The following is a 19,615-nucleotide window of genomic DNA, read 5'->3' on the forward strand; positions in this document are numbered from 1 at the left end:
AGAGTGGTTTCTTCCTGTACTAAACCCTGACTCATAGATCACCTAATTCATATTCAGCCTTCCAGGCACAGCCTGGGTCTTCCCTGAGCCACCAGGTTGGGCCAGGTGCTTCCTCTGTGCTCCCACCACGTCCTGCCTGGTAAGCCCATGCCTCTTCATCTTTGCACCCCTGGCACCAGTGTTTGGCTCACAGCATGTGCAGCATCAATATTTACCGAACTGAAGCTCCCTCTGCCAAGATACCAGACAGGTCCTGAAATCTAGTCTAAAGGGTGCCCCACCTCATGCCTGGTCGGCAAAGCCCAAAGAACAAGTGGCTCTAGACTTATACTGGATTCTAGATGAATCCAGAGCCCTCAGCTTTTCCGTACTTTAGTCCCCCACACAAGAGGCCACACCAGAATTGAAAATTTGACCTGATCCCCAGGAAAAGGATGATAAGGAACAAGGGAAGTTGCTTATCTCAAGAGTTACCATCTGGTGGTTTTCAGGACCCTCTACTGCTGGGCCTACAACGAGGCCTGCAATCAATGGCAGCATAGCCTTTGGAGCGAGGAAAACCCAAGTTGGAAGGTGTGTGCCGTTGTGTAGCAAGTTACTTTCTGAACCTCAGATTCTTAATCTATAAAATGGGGTTGATAATATCAACCTCACAGGATTCTTGGGAGTAAAAGAGATTATATATGTAAAATGCTTAGCACAGTGCATGCACATTGGAAATGCCCAATACCCATCAGTTACTGTTACGGCCACCATTGTTGTTGACTGTGCCATCACTGTACCACAATTCTGTTACATATTTTTTACTTCATATACATGTACTTTCCTTCAGCCCAAACAGACTCACATGCAGTTAGACTAGAACGTACTTCTCTATACTTTCTTCCGAGGTGTTCCATTTTACATCATGATGTGATTAACCCTTTTCTGCAGAAGATCCAGCTAGGCCCAAGTTTGGGGCTGTGCTGAGGAAATAACAAAACCATCTATGTCAGTGGCTCTCGACCCTAGCTGAAAATCAGGATCACCTGGAGAGCTAAAAACAAAAGGGCAACAAAAAGAAACAAATAAAACGAAACCAAGAAACAATGTCTGGGTCCGTCAGCCAGAGATTCTGATTCAGTAGGGCCCAAGCATCAGTAGATCTTAAGGCTCCCCAGGTGATTGTAATGTGCAGCTGAGAGCCATTGCTGAGGGTGGGAAAGATTAGCGCTTCCATCGCCTCTGGGAAAGAAGAAAGAAGCTCTTACTTTTCTATAATCGCCACCACAGTGGAGGAGGGGAGAGGACTAAAGATTACAGTTGAATGATTCCACTTATAATGTGAACAAGGCATTCTTATTATGAACCTGGATAAATGACTCATCATGTTAATCCTCTGATTAGTGTCTGGGTTTCTCATCTAGAGGTGTCTGATCTGACGAGAAGAGGAGTTATCAGAAATGCTCTAGGACATGGAAAAAGCTAGTCTGGAAATACCTGTGAGGGATTTCAAGTTGGCTTGTGGGTGTCTGTCCTGTGCCAGCCCTGTGCACACTCGCACACTTGCGGGCTGGTTGCTGATGTCAGGTGTACGCACTTTGATCCAGGGCAAGTGAAATGATCCCTGCTTTGGCATAAAATCTAGCTAATATCTAAATGCTAGAGATAGCTGGTGACAGCTGGGAGTGTGCTCAGACATAAAGTACAGGCATACCTCATTTGATTGCGCTTTGCAGACTTTGCTTTTTCACAAATTGAAGGTTTGTGACAACCCTGAGTTGTCAGATGATGGTTAGCATTTTTGAGAAATAAAGTATTTTTAAATTAAAATATGTACTTTTTTTAAAGACAGAATGCTCTTGCACACTTAATAGACTGAAGAATAGTGTAAACATAAGTTTTATAGACATTACTGGAAAACCAAAAAATCCATGTGACTCACTTTATTGTGATATTTCCTTTATTGCAGTGGTCTGGAAGCAAACCCACAATATCTCTGAGGTATGCCTGTACATCTAAAAAATGTAACTTCTTCCCCATTATTAAAGTGATACACAAAAGAAAATAGAGTGGGAAAACAGAAAAATAGCATGAACCCAGTAGAAACTAATAACAGACTTAAATAGAGTTATGAGGTGCTAGACATGGTTTTAAGCTCTTCACCATATAAATTCATTTACCCCTCACTACAACTCTATGAGGGGTAACTCCACTTTACAGATGAGGAAAGAGGACCTGGAGCTGTCGTGTGACTTGTCCAAAGTGGCAGCTAGTAAAGGAAGAGCCAAGGTTTGGACTCATGCTGCATTTAACAGGGTAGGGTCAACCTCAGAGATATATATAGCTCATAAGGTAAGCTTTATCCAAGGATTCAGTGCCACTTGCTAAAGTTTAAAAAGTTAATCTCAGTTGCCATTTATTCATCCATTTATTTCACAAATATTTACCAAAGGCATCTATGGGCAGCACACTGTTCCAGGCTTGATTATCAAGATACTGAAGAGTATACAGAGGCTACCTGTCCAGTCATTCCTATAGCATTGAACTCTCAAGTGTCTCAATATGTATAATCAATACAAGTATAGTAAGATTAGAAATGCAATAACTATTCTCTGATTACAAAATCCAAAACCAATACTTCAAAACTTTCAAAATGTCACAGTCTTACTGGATGGAATGTTTGGCATGATCCTCCGTATTTTCATCAATTAATAAGTACACCTTGGACAATAATTTAAGTTGAACCTCATGAATTCCACTTTGTAGCAACACGTTTAATATAACAGTAGTGTCTTCAAGTCAGAAATTTGGTGTTTTTGGATGGATGGATGGATGGCTGGCTAGATGGAAGGATAGATGAGTGAATTAATAGCTAAGAATGCCTGGCAATGTTCTAGTTGCTTAAAAATTGCATCTTTAAAAATAATTCAGTGTTTTCCAGTTTGTTAAACAATAACTATGACTCAGAAGAAAATTGTGATTTCTGTCCTTTCCATGGACTAAACATGCAACTTCAAGGAAGCCATTATGATGCCAGTTCCATCTGATTGTTGTGAGGATCAAATGAGCTAACTGAAATGAATTATGTAGCACCCTGCCTAATACATGTTAAACAGCATATTTTAAACTGCCTTTAAAGTGAAATACTATGTGCAGAAAAGCAAAAATTCAAATGATACAAAAAGCTATACAATGCAAAATACGTTTCTTTTGGCCAAGTTTTCCCGCTATTATTACTACTATTATTAGAGATCTCCAAGCAAAAATAACATCTCCCTGTTGATTAAGAAGGGAGAGGTTTACAGACTAGGAGATAACATCCTTTGAGTCAGAACCAAGTGAAATAACACATGTATTCTGGTTCAATTCCAGCATGAGTGATTAACATTCTCCAACTTCAAATAATTTTTATTATTAGTCAACACTTGTCCATCCCCAATAATACACATGTTGCATACAGGCCACAGAATGAGGCAGCCTCTCTTGGCATGTTCACAATCTGTGCATACTTTCCACTGAGGGTTTCCCTTTCTTTTTGATTGCTATTCCATAGCTTTTCAACTCCCACTACTTTCAACCCTGGGATGTTTGCCGACACTGAGTGCCAAGTAGTTCCCAAAAAACCAAAAAAATATAAGCACCTGTAGAATCCCAGGGAAGGAAAGAGGTAAAGTACATTTTAAACATATTTATTAACGGTTTTAATGTTTGTGAAGAGATTTATATTTATTTCTTTTAACTTTGAGGCTGGGATTAATACACGTATTCCTCATTATTTCTCACAAAGTCTTGTTGATAAGCAGGAGGAAGAGGGCTATTCTGCAATTTTGTCTCCCAGTCTGTGTAAGTGGGATCCAGGACACAAGAACGACTCAGCCCTAAAGTGCAGTCCTGAGTCCCTCAAGAACTCAGGCCCTCCTGCCTTTTTGCCGCCTTCTTCCAGTAGAAGGAAGGGGTGGGGGGAGCGGGAAACAATTCAAACCCTCTTTGTAAGGGGCGGGGCCGGGGCGGAGCCTCCCGGCGGGCATTAGAAGCAGGTGACCCAGGCTGGGCGGGAGAGGCCAGTCAGCCCGAGGCCGTGACTCCACTGCGGCCAGCGCCGCCGCCGCCGCCGCGCGCAGTTCAATACCCGCCGGAGGTGGGCCAAAGGGTGCTAGAGGGCGGGGGAGGAGCGGAGCCCGGCGCGTCCCGGGAGAACCGCCACCGCCCCCAGGAGTCCGCTGGAGCGCGGATCCCCCTGCAGGGGAGGAGAAGAGCGGCGGGCGGGACGCGGCGGCGGGCGCGCACCATGCAGTCCTGTGAATACACACTGGCAGCGATGGGGGAAAATAAGTGTCCCTGGACTTTGGACTAGATTACAGCCAGATATTCCAAAAGCATCGAGACACTGCCCTCTGCGGCCTCTGAAAACAAATGAGACCCATAACACCCTTGCATAAGCTTTTAAAACATGGATCAGTGTAGCAAAAGGAAAGCTGTTTCCCCCCCGCCTCACCTCAATATATTTTTCTCTTCCTCCTCTTCTGAGAAAGCCTATATAGTGATGAGCACACACTTTACTGTTAGAGAATTCTGTTTGCTTTTCTAATCTGTTGAACCATTCCCTCATTTATATATTAAAGTCTATGTATTGATGAATACACACGTACACACACCACGCATACATACTTTACTGTTAAAAATTCTGTTTGCTTTCCTAATCTATTTAACCATTCATTCAAGAAGAGTGTGAGGCCATTACTGGGGAAGGGGGTGACAGTGCATTGGCCAGCAGAATACCAGTGACCAGGACTGAGTGGGGACTAAATTTAAGAAGCTAAAATGGCAAAAACAATTAAAATTAGAGGATGTCTCCCTAGAAAAACAGCAAGTGTAGGGATTTGCGCTTCATTTATACCAAAGTTGGAAAAGTCAGATTTAAGCCCAGGTCAGTTTTTACATTATGGATATTAAGTAAACAAGTGTATAGTTTCCATAGTGTATTTAAGCACTTTGCTGGTGGAAAGAAGCCTGGTGTTATAGTTTTCATGGACTTTCAGAAGCTATTCACGTTTATAAAAATGCACTGCTCTTACACACTCATCCTCTGAATCAAAATTTCAGTATATTCGACAAAACCTTGTACACCGAGCTACAGAACTTTTTGCACATCTAATTCCTCTACTTGTTCAGAAGCTTCTTAGAACCTTGAAATAGATCCCCTGCCTGAGGGCCAGTTCCTCTCTTGTTTTTCAAATGAGGAACTTTTCTGATCACCTTGACCTCTTCCCTCAGTTAACATGTCTTCCCAGAAAGTACAAAGATTATTCTGCTGCCTTAGGTCATTGTGCCTAATTTGGGTTTTTCCTCTTCCTTTTTTTTTTTTTTTTTGTGGAGGAGTGTAAAGATGATGCAGAATGTATCTAAAAGTTGTGGGATGATGTGGTTGAAGTGATTTAATTCTTCCTGTTAAAACAACTATTTTTCATTTTGGCAACATACCAAACCTAAAAAGAACAACCAATTTACTTTAAAAAAAAAAAAAAAAGACAGTTAAGACAAAGGATACTAAGCCAAGGAAAGGCAATACAGGTAATGCATTTGGAGGTCTAGGTCCAGGCCAACTCTCAGAGCTGCCTCTGTTTTCAGCCTCTGTTCTCACCGCTGCTCTCCCCCTCCCTTCCCTCAAAGATGAAGCCCACCTGCTTCCCTCAAGTCTTACCTCAGCCACCCCTCCCGCTACCCAGGGCAGAGAAGCCCATCTATTTATGGTCGCCCCCTATTTCCATCTCATATGCTGTTTTCTTCTGATTTTTATTTTTATTAGGCAAACAATCCACACTCATGAAAACAATTATAAACTGGAAGGTTGTGGGGTGATTTAGCAGCTTCTTCACAGCCAGCTCTGTGATTTTAGTGAGGATTTAAGGCCCAGTTTAGTTTCACATGTACAGCTTTTGGGCTGTCCCTTTCATGGTTCAATTGTAAGCAACGTCTCCCATCACAGATTAGGGGGTAAAGATTTAGAAGGAACTAATATGTGACCTCTCAGTAAATCAGTTGATAAGACTTAGGAAGTCATTTTAATTTATATTATTAACCTCACACTTTGAAGTTGTCTAAATTGGCTGAAAATAAGTATTCTTGGTGCCTTATTGGTTTATCCTTGCAAACCTTTGTCATGTTTTCTCGTAGTCATTTCCAGTGATAAGCCTGTGTGTGTATTGTGTGTAATTGTGAGCAATGTACAAGCTTAAATAACGTGCTGACACCACTGTTTCCAAGTTGGTATTCATTAGGCCGTTTCCTCCTGGGCTAGGGCTGCACTAATCCCGACACCGGCTGCCAGGAGAAAACCTCATGGAGCCCACACCGCACCTTAATAACAGCATCCGCGACCTGCAGTCTCAAGTACAGAATGGGAACCCCAGAGCTAGGAAATGTAGTTGTATATTTTAATGAACTGCTACCCCTGCTAAAGAGGCTTCTTTCACTTTTGTGCTCTACAGAAAGACCAAGGGGGGTAGGAGGGACAAAGCCTTGAATAACTGCTTTCTAACACCGAATGTGGCCAACAGGACAGAGAACATCACAAATCTAGGCAGGTGTGAGGTACAGTGGCTGAGGATTTCCTGCTCCCCCTGCATGCCCTCTCTTGCCTCCAAAGTCCGATCAAGGGATCCTGGGAAAGAAATACGCCTGGGTCGAGGAGGGTGGTTTTGAAAGAAAAAGCTACCAAGACATTAAAGCAGGGTGAATGAAGGGTAGGCAGGATGAAAGTAACTAAGTAACCTGGCTCAGAACTCTCAAAAGCTTCTAGCAGCTTGATGACAATTACAGGATTTATTTCAGTCTGTGGTACATCATTTGAAGACAATATTACTTCATGTTGTTACAAACTGTATGTATAGCGTGTATGTGTTGTGGGTGTGTATATAAATAATATATATTATATATATGAGAGATTTAGTGACTTTTGATACGGGTTTGGTGCAGGTGAATTTATTACTGAGCCAAGTGAGGCACATACTGAGTCAGTAGTTCGAGTCCAGGGCATTCAGTACTTTTCCTGATTTCCATGTGTGTATAGTGCCTGTCCCATGCGGTATTGTTAGTGTCATGTCAAATCCAGAACTCACAAAGCAGAGCCAGCGATATTTTATTTGTAGACAATCAACTAGAATCTATAAAATTATTACTGGCAGATGATTATAATTCCGGATCCCTAACACTAGCAAAAGGAAACCCAGAGCATCTTGATAAGAAGTTTTCTGTTTTTGTTTTGTTCCTGGAAGTCAGTAGAATAGCAGTTGTATGTGGTTATATTAGTGCCAAGATACTTAATTTGCTGACCTTATTATTTCAGAAAAAAAAAATTGTATGTATTATACTTGTGGGAAGTTAAAATAATGCTTTGAGATTTTTATCAAATATGGAGAGTAGTTATTTATGAAAAACAAAGAAATGTCTATTTTTGTTTCTTTGTTCCCAATTAATGTAGCTAAATTTTAAAGTGCATTAAAGCAATGGTAAAGCAAATAAGATGCTGTACAAGTAGTTTTCTCATGCTTTCATGGAGAGACACTGTTTTCTAAGAGTATCTGAAGGAGGTATGTGCATTCTAACTTCATGATCAGATTTCTCGGATGTACTTTGAATATAAGTGGCAACGTTTTTATTGATAATAAAATCAAAGAAATTCCAATCACCAGAAGGAGAACTAATGAAAACATGTTTTACCTGAATGAATATACTTCATAGGTTTCTCCTGCTGATCCTGTGATTGTTTCATGATTCACTTGAAGAAATGAAGGAAAATACACATAAGAACAGAGACATTACCTGAGATTGTGTTCTATTTTATCAACCCTCCATCTATACTCTGTACTGAAGCAATTTGGATAGAAGTGCTGCTGTTGTTGTGTGTGTCTGGTTTGCAGTCAGAAACTCCCAAAACTTCATCATTCAGCAGTTAGATCCACAACTTTGTATTAAGGTCTAAATACAAGTCAGGGAACCCAGCTAAGATAAGAGGATATATGGTTCTCCCTCTGTATTTGTGGGTCATTGGTTCCAGTAGTCTCCCTCCCCCCCGTGCCACCCCATACCAAAATCCATGGATGCTCAAGTCCCTTATAGAAAACGGTGCAGTATTTACATATAACCTACGCACAATCCTCCCATCTTCCCCCGCACCCTCCTTTATACTTTAAGTCATGTCTAGATTACTTATAACACCAAATACAAATCCTAAGTAAGTAGTTGTAAATATAATGCAAATGGTTGGTGGTGTGCAGCAAATTCAAGTTTTGCTTTCTGTAACTTTCTGAAATTTTTTTCCCTAAGTATTTTCAGTCCATGGTTGGTTGAATCCACTGATGCAGAACCTGTGGATACGGAGGGCCAACTGTAAATTGATTTAGAGTTGGCACTTCCCTGACAATCTGGACAGATGCTTAGTAAACCTGAGATAATTAATTTAGCATCAAAGTGAGTACTATGAGCATTATTAGATTGGTACATGTTAGGGCATTTGGGAGAACAGAGAATACAGCAGTTGAGCTGGATCCTGGTGCAAGAGCCACTGTGCCTTACCCGTCCAGGTCTCTAGTTGGCACATCTTCCCAATGCTTTCTCATTGTTCATTCCCCCCAGTGGAAAAGGGGGGCACTGTTGGACTTAGGAAGTTGGAGAAATAGGTAATAATGCTTCTTTTAGTGATTTAGTTACAGAGCTCTTACGTGCAACAGAATGAGAGGAAGTAGAGTGGTTCTGTGCATAGATTTGGGAGCTAGACTGATTAGGGATTCAACTCCCAGCTCCATCATTCATGGGCTGTTGATCCTGAACAAATTACTTAAGCTCTTAGTACTTCGTTTGTGTACTGCATCTTAGTACTTTCTCATCTGTGAAAGGGGGATAATGATAGTACTTATATTTTAGGGTTGAGAGGATCTAAAAGATGAAATCAGGTTAAGGTAAGTAAAACAAGGAGGAAGCAGCCATTCAGGCATGGAATGGAAAGGGAATTGAAAGACTAGTTTTCAAGTTTGTGTCTGCATAAGAATCATTTGGGCTTCCTATTAGAAATGTAGATTCCCAGGCTTCAGCTCCAGGAATTGAGATGAATTTGGGATCCAAGAATTAGGTCTTTTTGTTCTGTTTTAGTAAACTTTTAGAATGATTTTAGGTTTACAGACAAGTTGCAAAGATATATCCGTTTTGCCCTAATATTAACATATTATCATAGCACATTTGTTAAACTAAGAAGTCAACATTAACGCACTACTGTTAACTCCAGACTTCATTTGGATTTCACCAGATTTTCCACTGATGTTCTTTATCTGTTCTAGGATTCCGCGTTGCATTTAGAGAAGCTTCATTTCTTACAGGGACTTTCAGCCCATGAGAGGCAGGTGGTCTGGAGACCACATCTTGAGAAACACTAGGACATGTCAAGGGCTGAGGAAGGTCAAATTGCCCCATCCTCACCACCATCCTGGTGGTGGGGGTGTTGGATATAGAAATTTGATTTGAAGAGTTGGGATGGAATCCTCTCCCTTAGATGAGAGGGGTTACCTTAAGAAGTGAGGCATCTATTCCTAATGCCAGATGAAATGAGTTTTGGAGTTTGGAAGGTGGGGTTGCTGCCTAGCCTGAGGAGATACATCTAGGGATGTGGGCAGATCAGGGGAGTGAGTGCAGCAAATTGGGAACAACTACTTTGTGGGAACACAGGAGGGCTCAAGTAGTTGATTAAAGGGGATTACAAGGGGCCAGTTAGCCCGTGAGCCATAGAAATCCTGTATTTCCTGGAACCTGGTGATAGTGTTTTAGAAATGGCTCATAGTAGTAACCAACATCAAGCACTGCCACATTGGACACGAGCAGAGAGTCAAAGGGTGAAGCTGAGATGACCTTGTTGAGAGAGGGCAGTGGGAGGTGGACAAAACACTGATGCCCTGCGTTTGGAAGAGTCGGTTCCCACAGTGAGGAGATAAAGGGCCACCATCTGGGGAGCTAGAAGTAAAGGTCAGTAGAATTGAGAACGGTAAGATGAAGGAATAGATGTTGTAAGAAAAAGCTAGCAGAGTAATTTGAGGTCTTGAAGTTGAGATCGACATATTCTTGAGGACCTTAGGTTCTGAGGCTGTCACTGACTTTCTCTAATCACATTCAAATTATTTAGCTGCCCTCACAGCAGTTAAGTAATCACCTAACCTGTTCCTTTTTTTTTTTTTTTTTTTTTCTTTAAAGAACATTCACCTCTTTTCATTTGACTCTGGATTTCTCTTAATTTCTATACTACTTCACTTTCCTGGTTCTTTCTGCATGTTAGCGATCCTAAACCATAAACTGGTATTCATAACATTTCTTTCACATGAAGTACATGTTATCTCATCTGCCAAACCCATTTAAAACGGACTAGTGGAAATTGCCTCAGAAGCCAAACAGATTGCACCTGTGTACAAGGGACCAGGTGTCTCTGAAGGGCTCCTAGATCTTTTGTATTCTTGCTGGCACGGTGTCAGGCTGGCCAGGCTGGTGAGTGGCTAACAGTTAAGATTTTAGGTGATCTAATCCTTAACTTGATAGATGCTGGGTGTAATCTACAGCTTCTGCATAGAAATTAGCACTTACCCCTGGGAGAGCCCCTACCAGCTGTCAAGTGCTTTACCAAATAGCTCTATACTCAAGAATGCGGCTTCTGGGTGAGGGAACAGTCGTAGTCATTTTACATGTGGTTAGAGAGAAGTCTTGGGTGATGAAAGATTTTAGCTAACCTACACGCTATAGGTAAACATTTCCAAAAACATTGCATAACCTGAATACAGAGTGAATTGTTTTCCAGTAAATACTGGCTTCAGCATTTTTCAAAAATCAAGGAATGGTATATTTTATAGAATGGGAAAACTAAGAAATGAAATTTGACCTGTTGTAAAACTAGGATTTAGTGCTGTTGAATTTCAAGAATGGGCATACAGGGTACATTAGGAGTAAATGTGAAAGCATAGGGTCATGATGGAATCTGATACAGGGTGGAAAAAATTTCTCTTAACCAGAAACACTGGGCCCTAAGAAGTTGTCTTAGGGTCAACCACATGAATTTAACATACAAAAATGGCAATTTAATTTGGTTCAAACATACATTTCAAACGTTTGTCTTTTCCTTGTAAAGAATAAAGTTCAGTTCACGGTATACCAGAGTTAAAATTGCACAGATGTCAGTATTCCAATAGAGAAAAATAATTTTTCTTAAAAAGCGAAAAAATAAAATTTGAGTTCAGGTAGTCAGATATTCTTTTATAGTCTTACTACTTTAGGGAACAAACCCTTCCTCGGTATAAAAATCTGGAAAAACATGCCATAGTTGCCACCCTATTAATAACTAGTTTCCATGCCCCATATTTGTTGGAGAACCTACTTTGTGATGTTTAAATTTTTACCTTAAGTTGCCTCAATTTCCCATTTATTAAAATGGCTGTATTGCCTCTAGAATTAAAGCTGAAGGGGAAAAGCAATTTTTAGCGATTCCCCTTATTCTACCAACTTGTTCTTGAAGCTACAGTCATGCCCAATGTTCCTACCCCCAATTTTTTTTTTTTCAAACCTTCGACCACTCGAGATATGTCAGCATTTCTGCTTAGTAACTGGCATATTACTACGCGGTGCAAACTATTGATATAAACAGTGACTTGTGATCGATTTTTTTTCCCTTCTGTACTAAATCAGATCATTTCTCCTCATCAGCAACTTAACAAGAACAAAGTTAAAGATGTGACCTTAGGAAGGTAACTAAGGTGGAGGAAATACTACGGCAATACTATCAGGACTGATGGAATATTGCTCAAGTGCAGTGGCTAGGGTCTAAAAGAAACTTTAGAGATCTGGTATATTTCCAACTGAATGTTAAGTGAAATAGCATGTTAAAGTCAAATTACGTGGCTTGTTTAAAAGTCACCCTCTTAACAGCAACCACAATTCTACTGCTTCCTGTTCTTCCATTTTCTTTCCTGTTCAATTGCTTGAAACCCTCAAACAACAAGTTCTGATTCTACAGTATTCCTGTAATTCCTTTCTCTGTGGATTTACCTACTTTTATCTTTCAATGTGCATTTCCATCTTGGCACCATAACAAACAATTCAAAAATGCCATCTAATGCATTATGCCACTGAGCACTGTAGCCAGTGATTTTAAGTGGACTAGATTATCTTCAGGTTGAAAAGAGCGTAAGCTGAAGAAATAAATGTCTACATCTTAACTAAAGGCAGGGGTCAAAACAACTTATGAATGGTTAGTTGGAAAATGCTTTAAGGCCCGACTATCAGAGCTGACTGAAAACATTTGAGTTAGGCAGAGTTGTAATGTTATGTGAACAGTGAGAAGTGTTACAAACACAGTAGCCATATATTTTAATTAAAACAGAGTTTATTAGCTTTTCTTTTAATATAAACATGAGGAAGAAAAACCACATAAGTTGTAGCATTCTTTTCAAAATAAAACTGCAATCAGTACTTGAATTTCCAAGCTCCAAACTCCATAAACAATATTTTTTGAGGTGGTAGATTGTAGTATTTTATATACCATAATTTATCATTTATGTCTCTGTCCCTTAAAAATGATGGAACCTGCAGCACTCAGTATAATGTGAAGCCTTGCTATAAAGAGAGAAAGTACTTCTGGCCCAGAAATGCTTTGCTTACAGGCAAAATTCCTAGGATTACATTTGAGAAGGTAGGAGGAGAAAGATTTCACATAGTTGAGAACACTTTTTTTTTTTTTTTTTTTAATATTTCAAGTTTAGGTGACATCGTTACCAATCTCCAAAAAGACTGATTACTGGACCTCCCTGCCTTTTAAAGCCTGAGGTAAGGGTTCCTAAGGTTTATATGTTTCCTCTTACATAGAACTTGAAGTGAGACACCTACAGCCAGGTTAACACACAGGATAGAAAAGCTGTTTCGTATCACTTACTCTCCTGTCACTACTACTAGGGTCCAGTTCTTTTCAATTTATTACATGTGAATTAACACTGTTGTTCATAATTCCTTCACCAAATCTAGAAAAAAGAAACTTAGGTGATCAAGCAGGTAAGCAGCCCAGCCTTGCAAAGGACTATTTTAAAAAGAGGAGGGGAGGTATCCCCTCAAGTCTTAGTGCAATTTTAAGCTTTGATACTTGTAGAAGTATAAATGCCACAAACTTACGAAACATCATTTGAAAGTTTAATCGAATTTCTTCTAAACTCATTTAGTTTTGTAAATTTTAAACGTTAAGCGTTTATTGTTTTATTTTTTATTTTTTAAAATTTATGTATTTATTTATTTATGGCTGTGTTGGGTCTTCGTTTCTGTGCGAGGGCTTTCTCTAGTTGTGGCAAGCGGGGGCCACTCTTCATCGCGGTGCGCGGGCCTCTCATTATCGCGGCCTCTCTTGTTGCGGAGCACAGGCTCCAGACGCGCAGGCTCAGTAATTGTGGCTCACGGGCCTTCCCAAGCCAGGGCTCCAACCTGTGTCCCCAACAAGAGAGCCTGCGACAGTGAGAGGCCCGCGCACCGCGATGAAGAGTGGCCCCCGCTTGCCACAACTAGAGAAAGCCCTCACACAGAAACGACCCAACACGCCATTAAATAAATTAATTCATTTAAAAAAATAAAAAATAAAAAAATAAAAGCTTAATGTTTAAAATGTACAAAAGTAAATGAGTTTAGAAGAAATTCGATTAAAGTTTCAAGTGATGTTTTGCCAGTCTAGCATTTATACTTCTGCGACACTGTTCTGGAGTATCCAAGCACACTATATTAAAGCTTAAAATTGTTCTAAGACTTTTGGGACACCTTCTATTTCATCACCGGCTTGTTAATTACTGGACCACCATGTTGGCTGGAATTATGAAAATATCCTTTAACACAAGTACATAACAAAGAGGAAAATCATCACAAAATCAGAAGCACCATTATAGTTAACAAGAAATGCAGCACGGACCCAATAGAAGGAAATAACCTACTTTCTCTGTTTATGATCGCAAACATGCTAATATGCTAATAAGTACTGCCTGCAAAGAATTTGGATGACATGTGTTATTCAGCAGCTTTTTGGTTTAAATTGATTGCCAATAATGACTAGCAGCTTCAATGATATAGTAGGGAGGAAGAACCCTGCAAAACCTAACGATGCTACAACAGTCTGTTCCGAAGTTTGGCTTTATGAGTTGTTAGGAGTCCCATGTTTTTTTTTTGTTTTTTTTTTTGTGTTTTTTTTCTTTTTTGTTTTTTTTTGTTTTTTTTTCTTTTTTGTTTTTTTTTTGTTTTTTTGGTTTTTTTTCTTTTTTTGTTTTTTTACTTTTTTTTTTTTTTGGAGTCCCATTTTTTGATGGTAATACTGCACTGATTCTAAAGGAATATGCAGCAGTATGGGACAGTGAGGTAAGAAAAACATAGAAGTTATATAGCTAGTGTCTTTAAAGTCTAAAAATTTAAACTATTAATTAAAAAACGTCACATAGCTCACAGCTATCAGATATCTGTGCGTGGATTGGGAGCAGATATCTGTGCGTGGATTGGGAGCTTTTAGCTTTGGAGTGGTTTTTGTAACTCTGTTTACAATAAAAAGGACAGAAGAGCGTGTTACATTGACGAGGTCCCGTTCTCTCCTATGAGCATAATCTTCGCTTGTCCATGAGTCTCTTGAATTCAATGTCTTTCTTTAAGGTGAAAATACTAACTTTGCTGGTTTCTGAGCAGGAGAGGTGATATTTCTCCAGTCTTTGTTTCGAGGGGTTTATGATGTTACAACCCCTCACTTCTCCCTTAAGAGAGGATGGCATTGGAGCGCCGAATACCAATGAAATGATCAGCGCTGAAAGACCTTCTCATAGCAGCTCTACACACGTCTTTGTATTTGTCGTCACACAATCTGGAAATGGCCTAGGAAAGTCAATCAGGTAGAACATAGGTATAATTAGGGGGGAAAAAAATGTTCGGACCTTAAAAAAACAAAAAAAGCATCATTGATAAGCCACACATCTCCATTCGTTTAGATAAGTTCATAGTTACTGCTACTTTGGATAGCTGATATCTACACTAACTGACAGTTCCCTAAGGTAATAACCTTTAAGGGCTATGATTAGATTGCTGGGGCAAGGGGTAACTTGCCCTAATAACTTAGAGTTACTTAAAAATTGGCTTCCTAATGATAGGCTCCTAATAGCAATATCATCTGTTACCTACACACGTGATCCTTAAACGTAATGGACATACACTTGGGCAAAATCAGTGTTTACTCAGCTATTCAACTTCTCTTCAGTTTTCATTAGTTATTACATACTCTAAGAAAATTTTAATCAGGTAGGTATGTGCTGAAGGTAGGAGAGGTCTAATGACAAGCGCTGAAAGGTGCTATTTCACTTGCACATAAATTATGGTAGAAAAACATCTTATTCTAAAGTACCACCAAGGTACCACAGAAAGTATCAATTTTAAATGTGTTCATTTCAGTTGTGAATTTTGCTGTATACCCACCAAAAATCATAAGCCATAAGTATTACGTTGTTCCATGTACGTTACCATTTATATTAAAAACTCATGTACTTTCTACATCCAGTATCTGAATCCACATTATACCTTCCAAGTATAGGTCTCTCAGGTTAGCCACGGATGCTTTGTCTAATAAACTCATGGGACTGAACTGTGATACACACACACACACACACACACACACATACACACACACACACACACACACGAACTGCAAGCTGAGTAAAAAACAGTTAAGAGGGAATTCCCTGGTGGCGCAGTGGTTAAGAATCCGCCTGCCAATGCAGGGGACACGGATTTGGGCCCTGGTCCGGGAAGATCCCACATGCCGAGGAGCAACTAAGCCCGTGCGCCACAACTACTGACCCTGCGCTCTAGAGCCCGTGCTCTGCAACAAGGGCAGCCACTGCAATGAGAAGCCTGCGCACCGCAATGAAGAGCAGCCCCCGCCCGCCGCAGCTAGAGAAAGCCCGCGTGCAGCAGCGAAGACCCAATGCAGCCATAAATAAATAAATACATTTATTTATTTATTAAAAATATCAAGACAGTAGAAATAGTCCAAAACATCAATTATTAAAAAAAAAACAGACAGTTAAGAGTGGTAAGTAGATTCTGTAGGTACATCTGATTAGGGATACAATTTTAAGAAATTATTCATGTACGGTTATATGTAAGTGTAGAGGTTCAAATGGAAAACCATTAAGAACAGATTAAATATGATTGAAAGTATTCTGAATTATGGTTACAGAAGAGACAATTTTTTTTTTTATAATGTGGGATCCCTGTATAAACCATAAAAGACACAGGAAATATGATGCCAACGGGTCAATAAGCTCTTCAAACTGTTAACAGCTTTCCATTTTCCTAATCACTGCTTAATATAATTTAGCTACAGGTGTGGCTTCGGTGGCTGACAGAAAACCCCAGTTAGTGATTTCACAGCCTTACCTCTAAGTTCTGTGCTCTTTCTTTGCTAAGAGGAGTGAATAGAACATTCAGGTTGTTGTCATCTGCTAAGGAGCGAAGGTCAAAGTAGTATTTGGCATACACACTGAAAGGAACATTAATATTAAACTGAAGTAGCTCCACGAAGTGCCTTTCCATCTCATTCCTGGGGGAGGAGGAGAAGACAAAACCAACACAGGACAATTTTAGTCAACTGGGCTATCTTCAAAAATACCATTCTGAGCTACTAGGATGGCTCTAAATACTGTTTTGAAACCAATAATGGCTACCCAGCTGGATTAATACCCTAATGTGCAAACAAGGTACAGCTATTTGTGGTCCTTTCTGCGTCCCAGCACTTTGAGTCTGGGACAAGGGGGAAGAGGTCATGGCCCTCTTATGCACTCATGCTGCTGACTCAGGGGCTCATTCTTCAGAGTTCCATTAGTGCAGCTGTACGATTCATGCTCCACACTCACTCACGAGGCCCCGCTCTAGTGATCAGTTGAAAGGAATGATGTATGCTGTTTATTAGCTCTGAAGAACTTGCAGACATTTTCACCGGGCTGATGACAGGAAGGGGCTTACTGAAGTAGAGACGAGCCAACAAAAGGAGTGGGCACATCACCACGGCAACAAATGGATCCATCGAGAGCCACTGCTATTATCTCTGAGGGGGGAAAACTCTTGAGGCAACAAGGATTCATCTCAAGTAAATAAATAAATAAGCTACATTCGATGGGAAAGGGAATCCCCCCACCCCCACCCCCACCCCGTGCATGGGGCTGTGTCAAAGGGCATAATGCAAGTTTCTGTTCACCTTAAAACCTTACTAGGGTGAGTTGTCGTCACCATGACAGGACAGGATGCACTTTTTAAGCTTAGGAAGGCAGTAAGATTATGTCTCAGCTAGACTAAACCCACTTTACGATACGACCTCTGATAGAGCAGTTGTTGCCCCCGGTGTTAGGAGAGCAGCCCAGAATGTTCAGACCTACCGCCCCTTGCCAGGACAGACTGCACACGCCCACAGAGGGCGAATTCAATGAAGTGGGAAAGTAGAGTGCTGGGAGCAGGCTTCTGCTATATGACCATATCCAGCCATTTGCTTGCCAAATGTTTAAGTAAATAAATATAAAGTTAGAGTAAATCTTACCACTTTTCACAGCAATCACTTTAGAGAGTTGATTAGATAAAAATGATAAATACCCAAACAAACATGCAAGTGGCTTATTTTACAATACATTTGGTTTCTTGGTTTTCAAGTGTTAATATTTTATCCATTGGATAAATCAACAAATGCTCCATGTTCTCCTGTATGGAGAGCAGAGTATGAGCAGAAATGAGGTTTCTCATTTGTTGAACTTTAAACCTAACTGAACCTACTTCCAAAATTAATTTCCTGTTCATACGGCCAGAAGTCTATAGAAATGTAAATCAGATAATGTTTTGATAATCAGCTAATCAGGACTTAATTTACTACAGGAATAAATGCACTTCACTATCCCTTTTATATTTTCTCCACTAATACATTTTAATTGTGTGGAAATACAGTACTTCATAGGATTAACATGTCTATTAATAGAGCTTTAATCACTGAAGAAAAGCATTATGCCTACAGAATATGCATCTTCTGTGTTTTTTGCTGTTTGTAAATGGCTAGGTGGCTGAAGAGCCTACCACTTACAGGCGCAGCAAACTGTCTGAACAGCAGCTGCTCAGTTTAACTTACTCTTTTGAAGGGAAATATATATTTAACAAGACACAGAGATGTTAGAAAGTTTTAAGGAAAAGCTGATAGACAGCAATTTTTCAATTCAGACTCAAAATGAGACCATTACAAATAGTAGTCAACAGCAGAGGGATGAAACAAATGTGTATTAAACACTTTGTTGTAATGCTTTCCAACTCCCAAAGATCATAAACAAAAGCAGCCTATTATAAACATAACTCCTGGTGATTCTCCGTTCTACACAGAAAAGCGTTGTTTAGAATTAGTTTCTTCATAGCTGGACAGTGCCGCCAATGCTCCTGGGCTCAATGTCTATGAACACCCACACGTTTCCCTGCATGTTCTCGGATGTTGTACCTGGAACCAGAGCCCCAGTCAGCTCAGCTGCAGATTCTGAGAAAATTTCAGCTGCCATCATGGCAGGGATGGTGTTCACGATTACAAATTTTCCTTCCTTCAAGGGACCAGTTCAAAGACTGATGATAGTGTTGGTCAACGTCACTTTAGTTTCTGCAACTTCCAAAAGTACTTCTATTCATTTCAAATTCATTATCTGCTGTTCCACTGTTTGCTAAGATTGCTACCAGCAATATCACCACGACCACCTGGTTTACATGATCACCAAAGTGGGCATTTTCACCAAAAGCCACTTTGACAGCTACTGACAGTCACTGGTCCCTTCTCTTAGTCACAGCTTTCCTCGCTTCAGCTGTAAATATGCACTTTGGTAATTGTGAATTATCTAGGGTAAGGGGCAAAGGTAACAAAAACAAACTCTTGCCCCTGCCTGCCATCTTGATCGGCCGCTGCTGTCCAATATAATCAAGAGGTGTCCTTTCACATTTTCCTGAATGCCACCCACAAAGACAGGTTCACTGTCAAGCGGGCACTTCGAGAGTCTGCTGGAATTACCTCTCTGGCTCATCCTGCTTCCCACCCTTGGGGCCCTTCACCAGAGCCAGATTGGAAGCCTGGCGTTTCATGCCAATGTGAGCGTGCCATCTGTGAGGAGAACCTGCCTAGTTAACTCAAGGCCCCACAAAGTGCCGCTGTGTTTGCTGAGTGCCCTGGGTGAGGCCCCAGGGATGCTTCCCGGACGACCTGAGAGGTAGGTGTTTCCTAGCTCAGCAGACTTTAGGGGAGGAGACAGGAACACAGGGATCTGAAACCTTTATATGTGGCTACCTGTACATCATAGTTTCTGTAACAACAGAACCTCAGATAAAAAGGAGAAAAAGACCAGCAAAAGCAAATACACAATGTGTGACTCAGGTTGAAATTATAACCTGTCAGTAGTCTAGAGGCCCTAAGACCTTAACAGTGGCCACTTGCTTCAAAGACCAGGCATGTGCCCCTTAAAAATGGACTGGACCTGGTAGACAGCTTTAAGAAAGCTGTCAAGTTACTTACTGTACCATGTTGCTCTGGTAGTGAGCTTGT

General features: G+C 40.5%; 1 protein-coding gene across 1 annotated transcript in view; it reads right to left on the reverse strand.

The window, feature by feature from the left end:
• Positions 1-14,501: 14,501 nt before the first annotated feature.
• Positions 14,502-19,615, reverse strand: part of LOC309653718 (cyclin-Y-like protein 1) — a gene marked incomplete at its 5' end in the record, with an annotated part of 73,616 nt that continues 68,502 nt past the window's right edge. Inside the window, 2 exons of the mRNA XM_082478545.1 lie at positions 14,502-14,889; positions 16,447-16,609. Of these exons, the coding sequence (XP_082334671.1) occupies positions 14,773-14,889; positions 16,447-16,609 (280 nt within the window). The 3' untranslated portion in view covers positions 14,502-14,772. The remainder of the gene's footprint in view (positions 14,890-16,446; positions 16,610-19,615) is intronic.

Source organism: Balaenoptera physalus (genome assembly GCF_965194825.1).
Source record: "Balaenoptera physalus genome assembly, contig: HAP1_SCAFFOLD_1016, whole genome shotgun sequence".
NCBI classification, from domain to species: domain Eukaryota; kingdom Metazoa; phylum Chordata; class Mammalia; order Artiodactyla; family Balaenopteridae; genus Balaenoptera; species Balaenoptera physalus.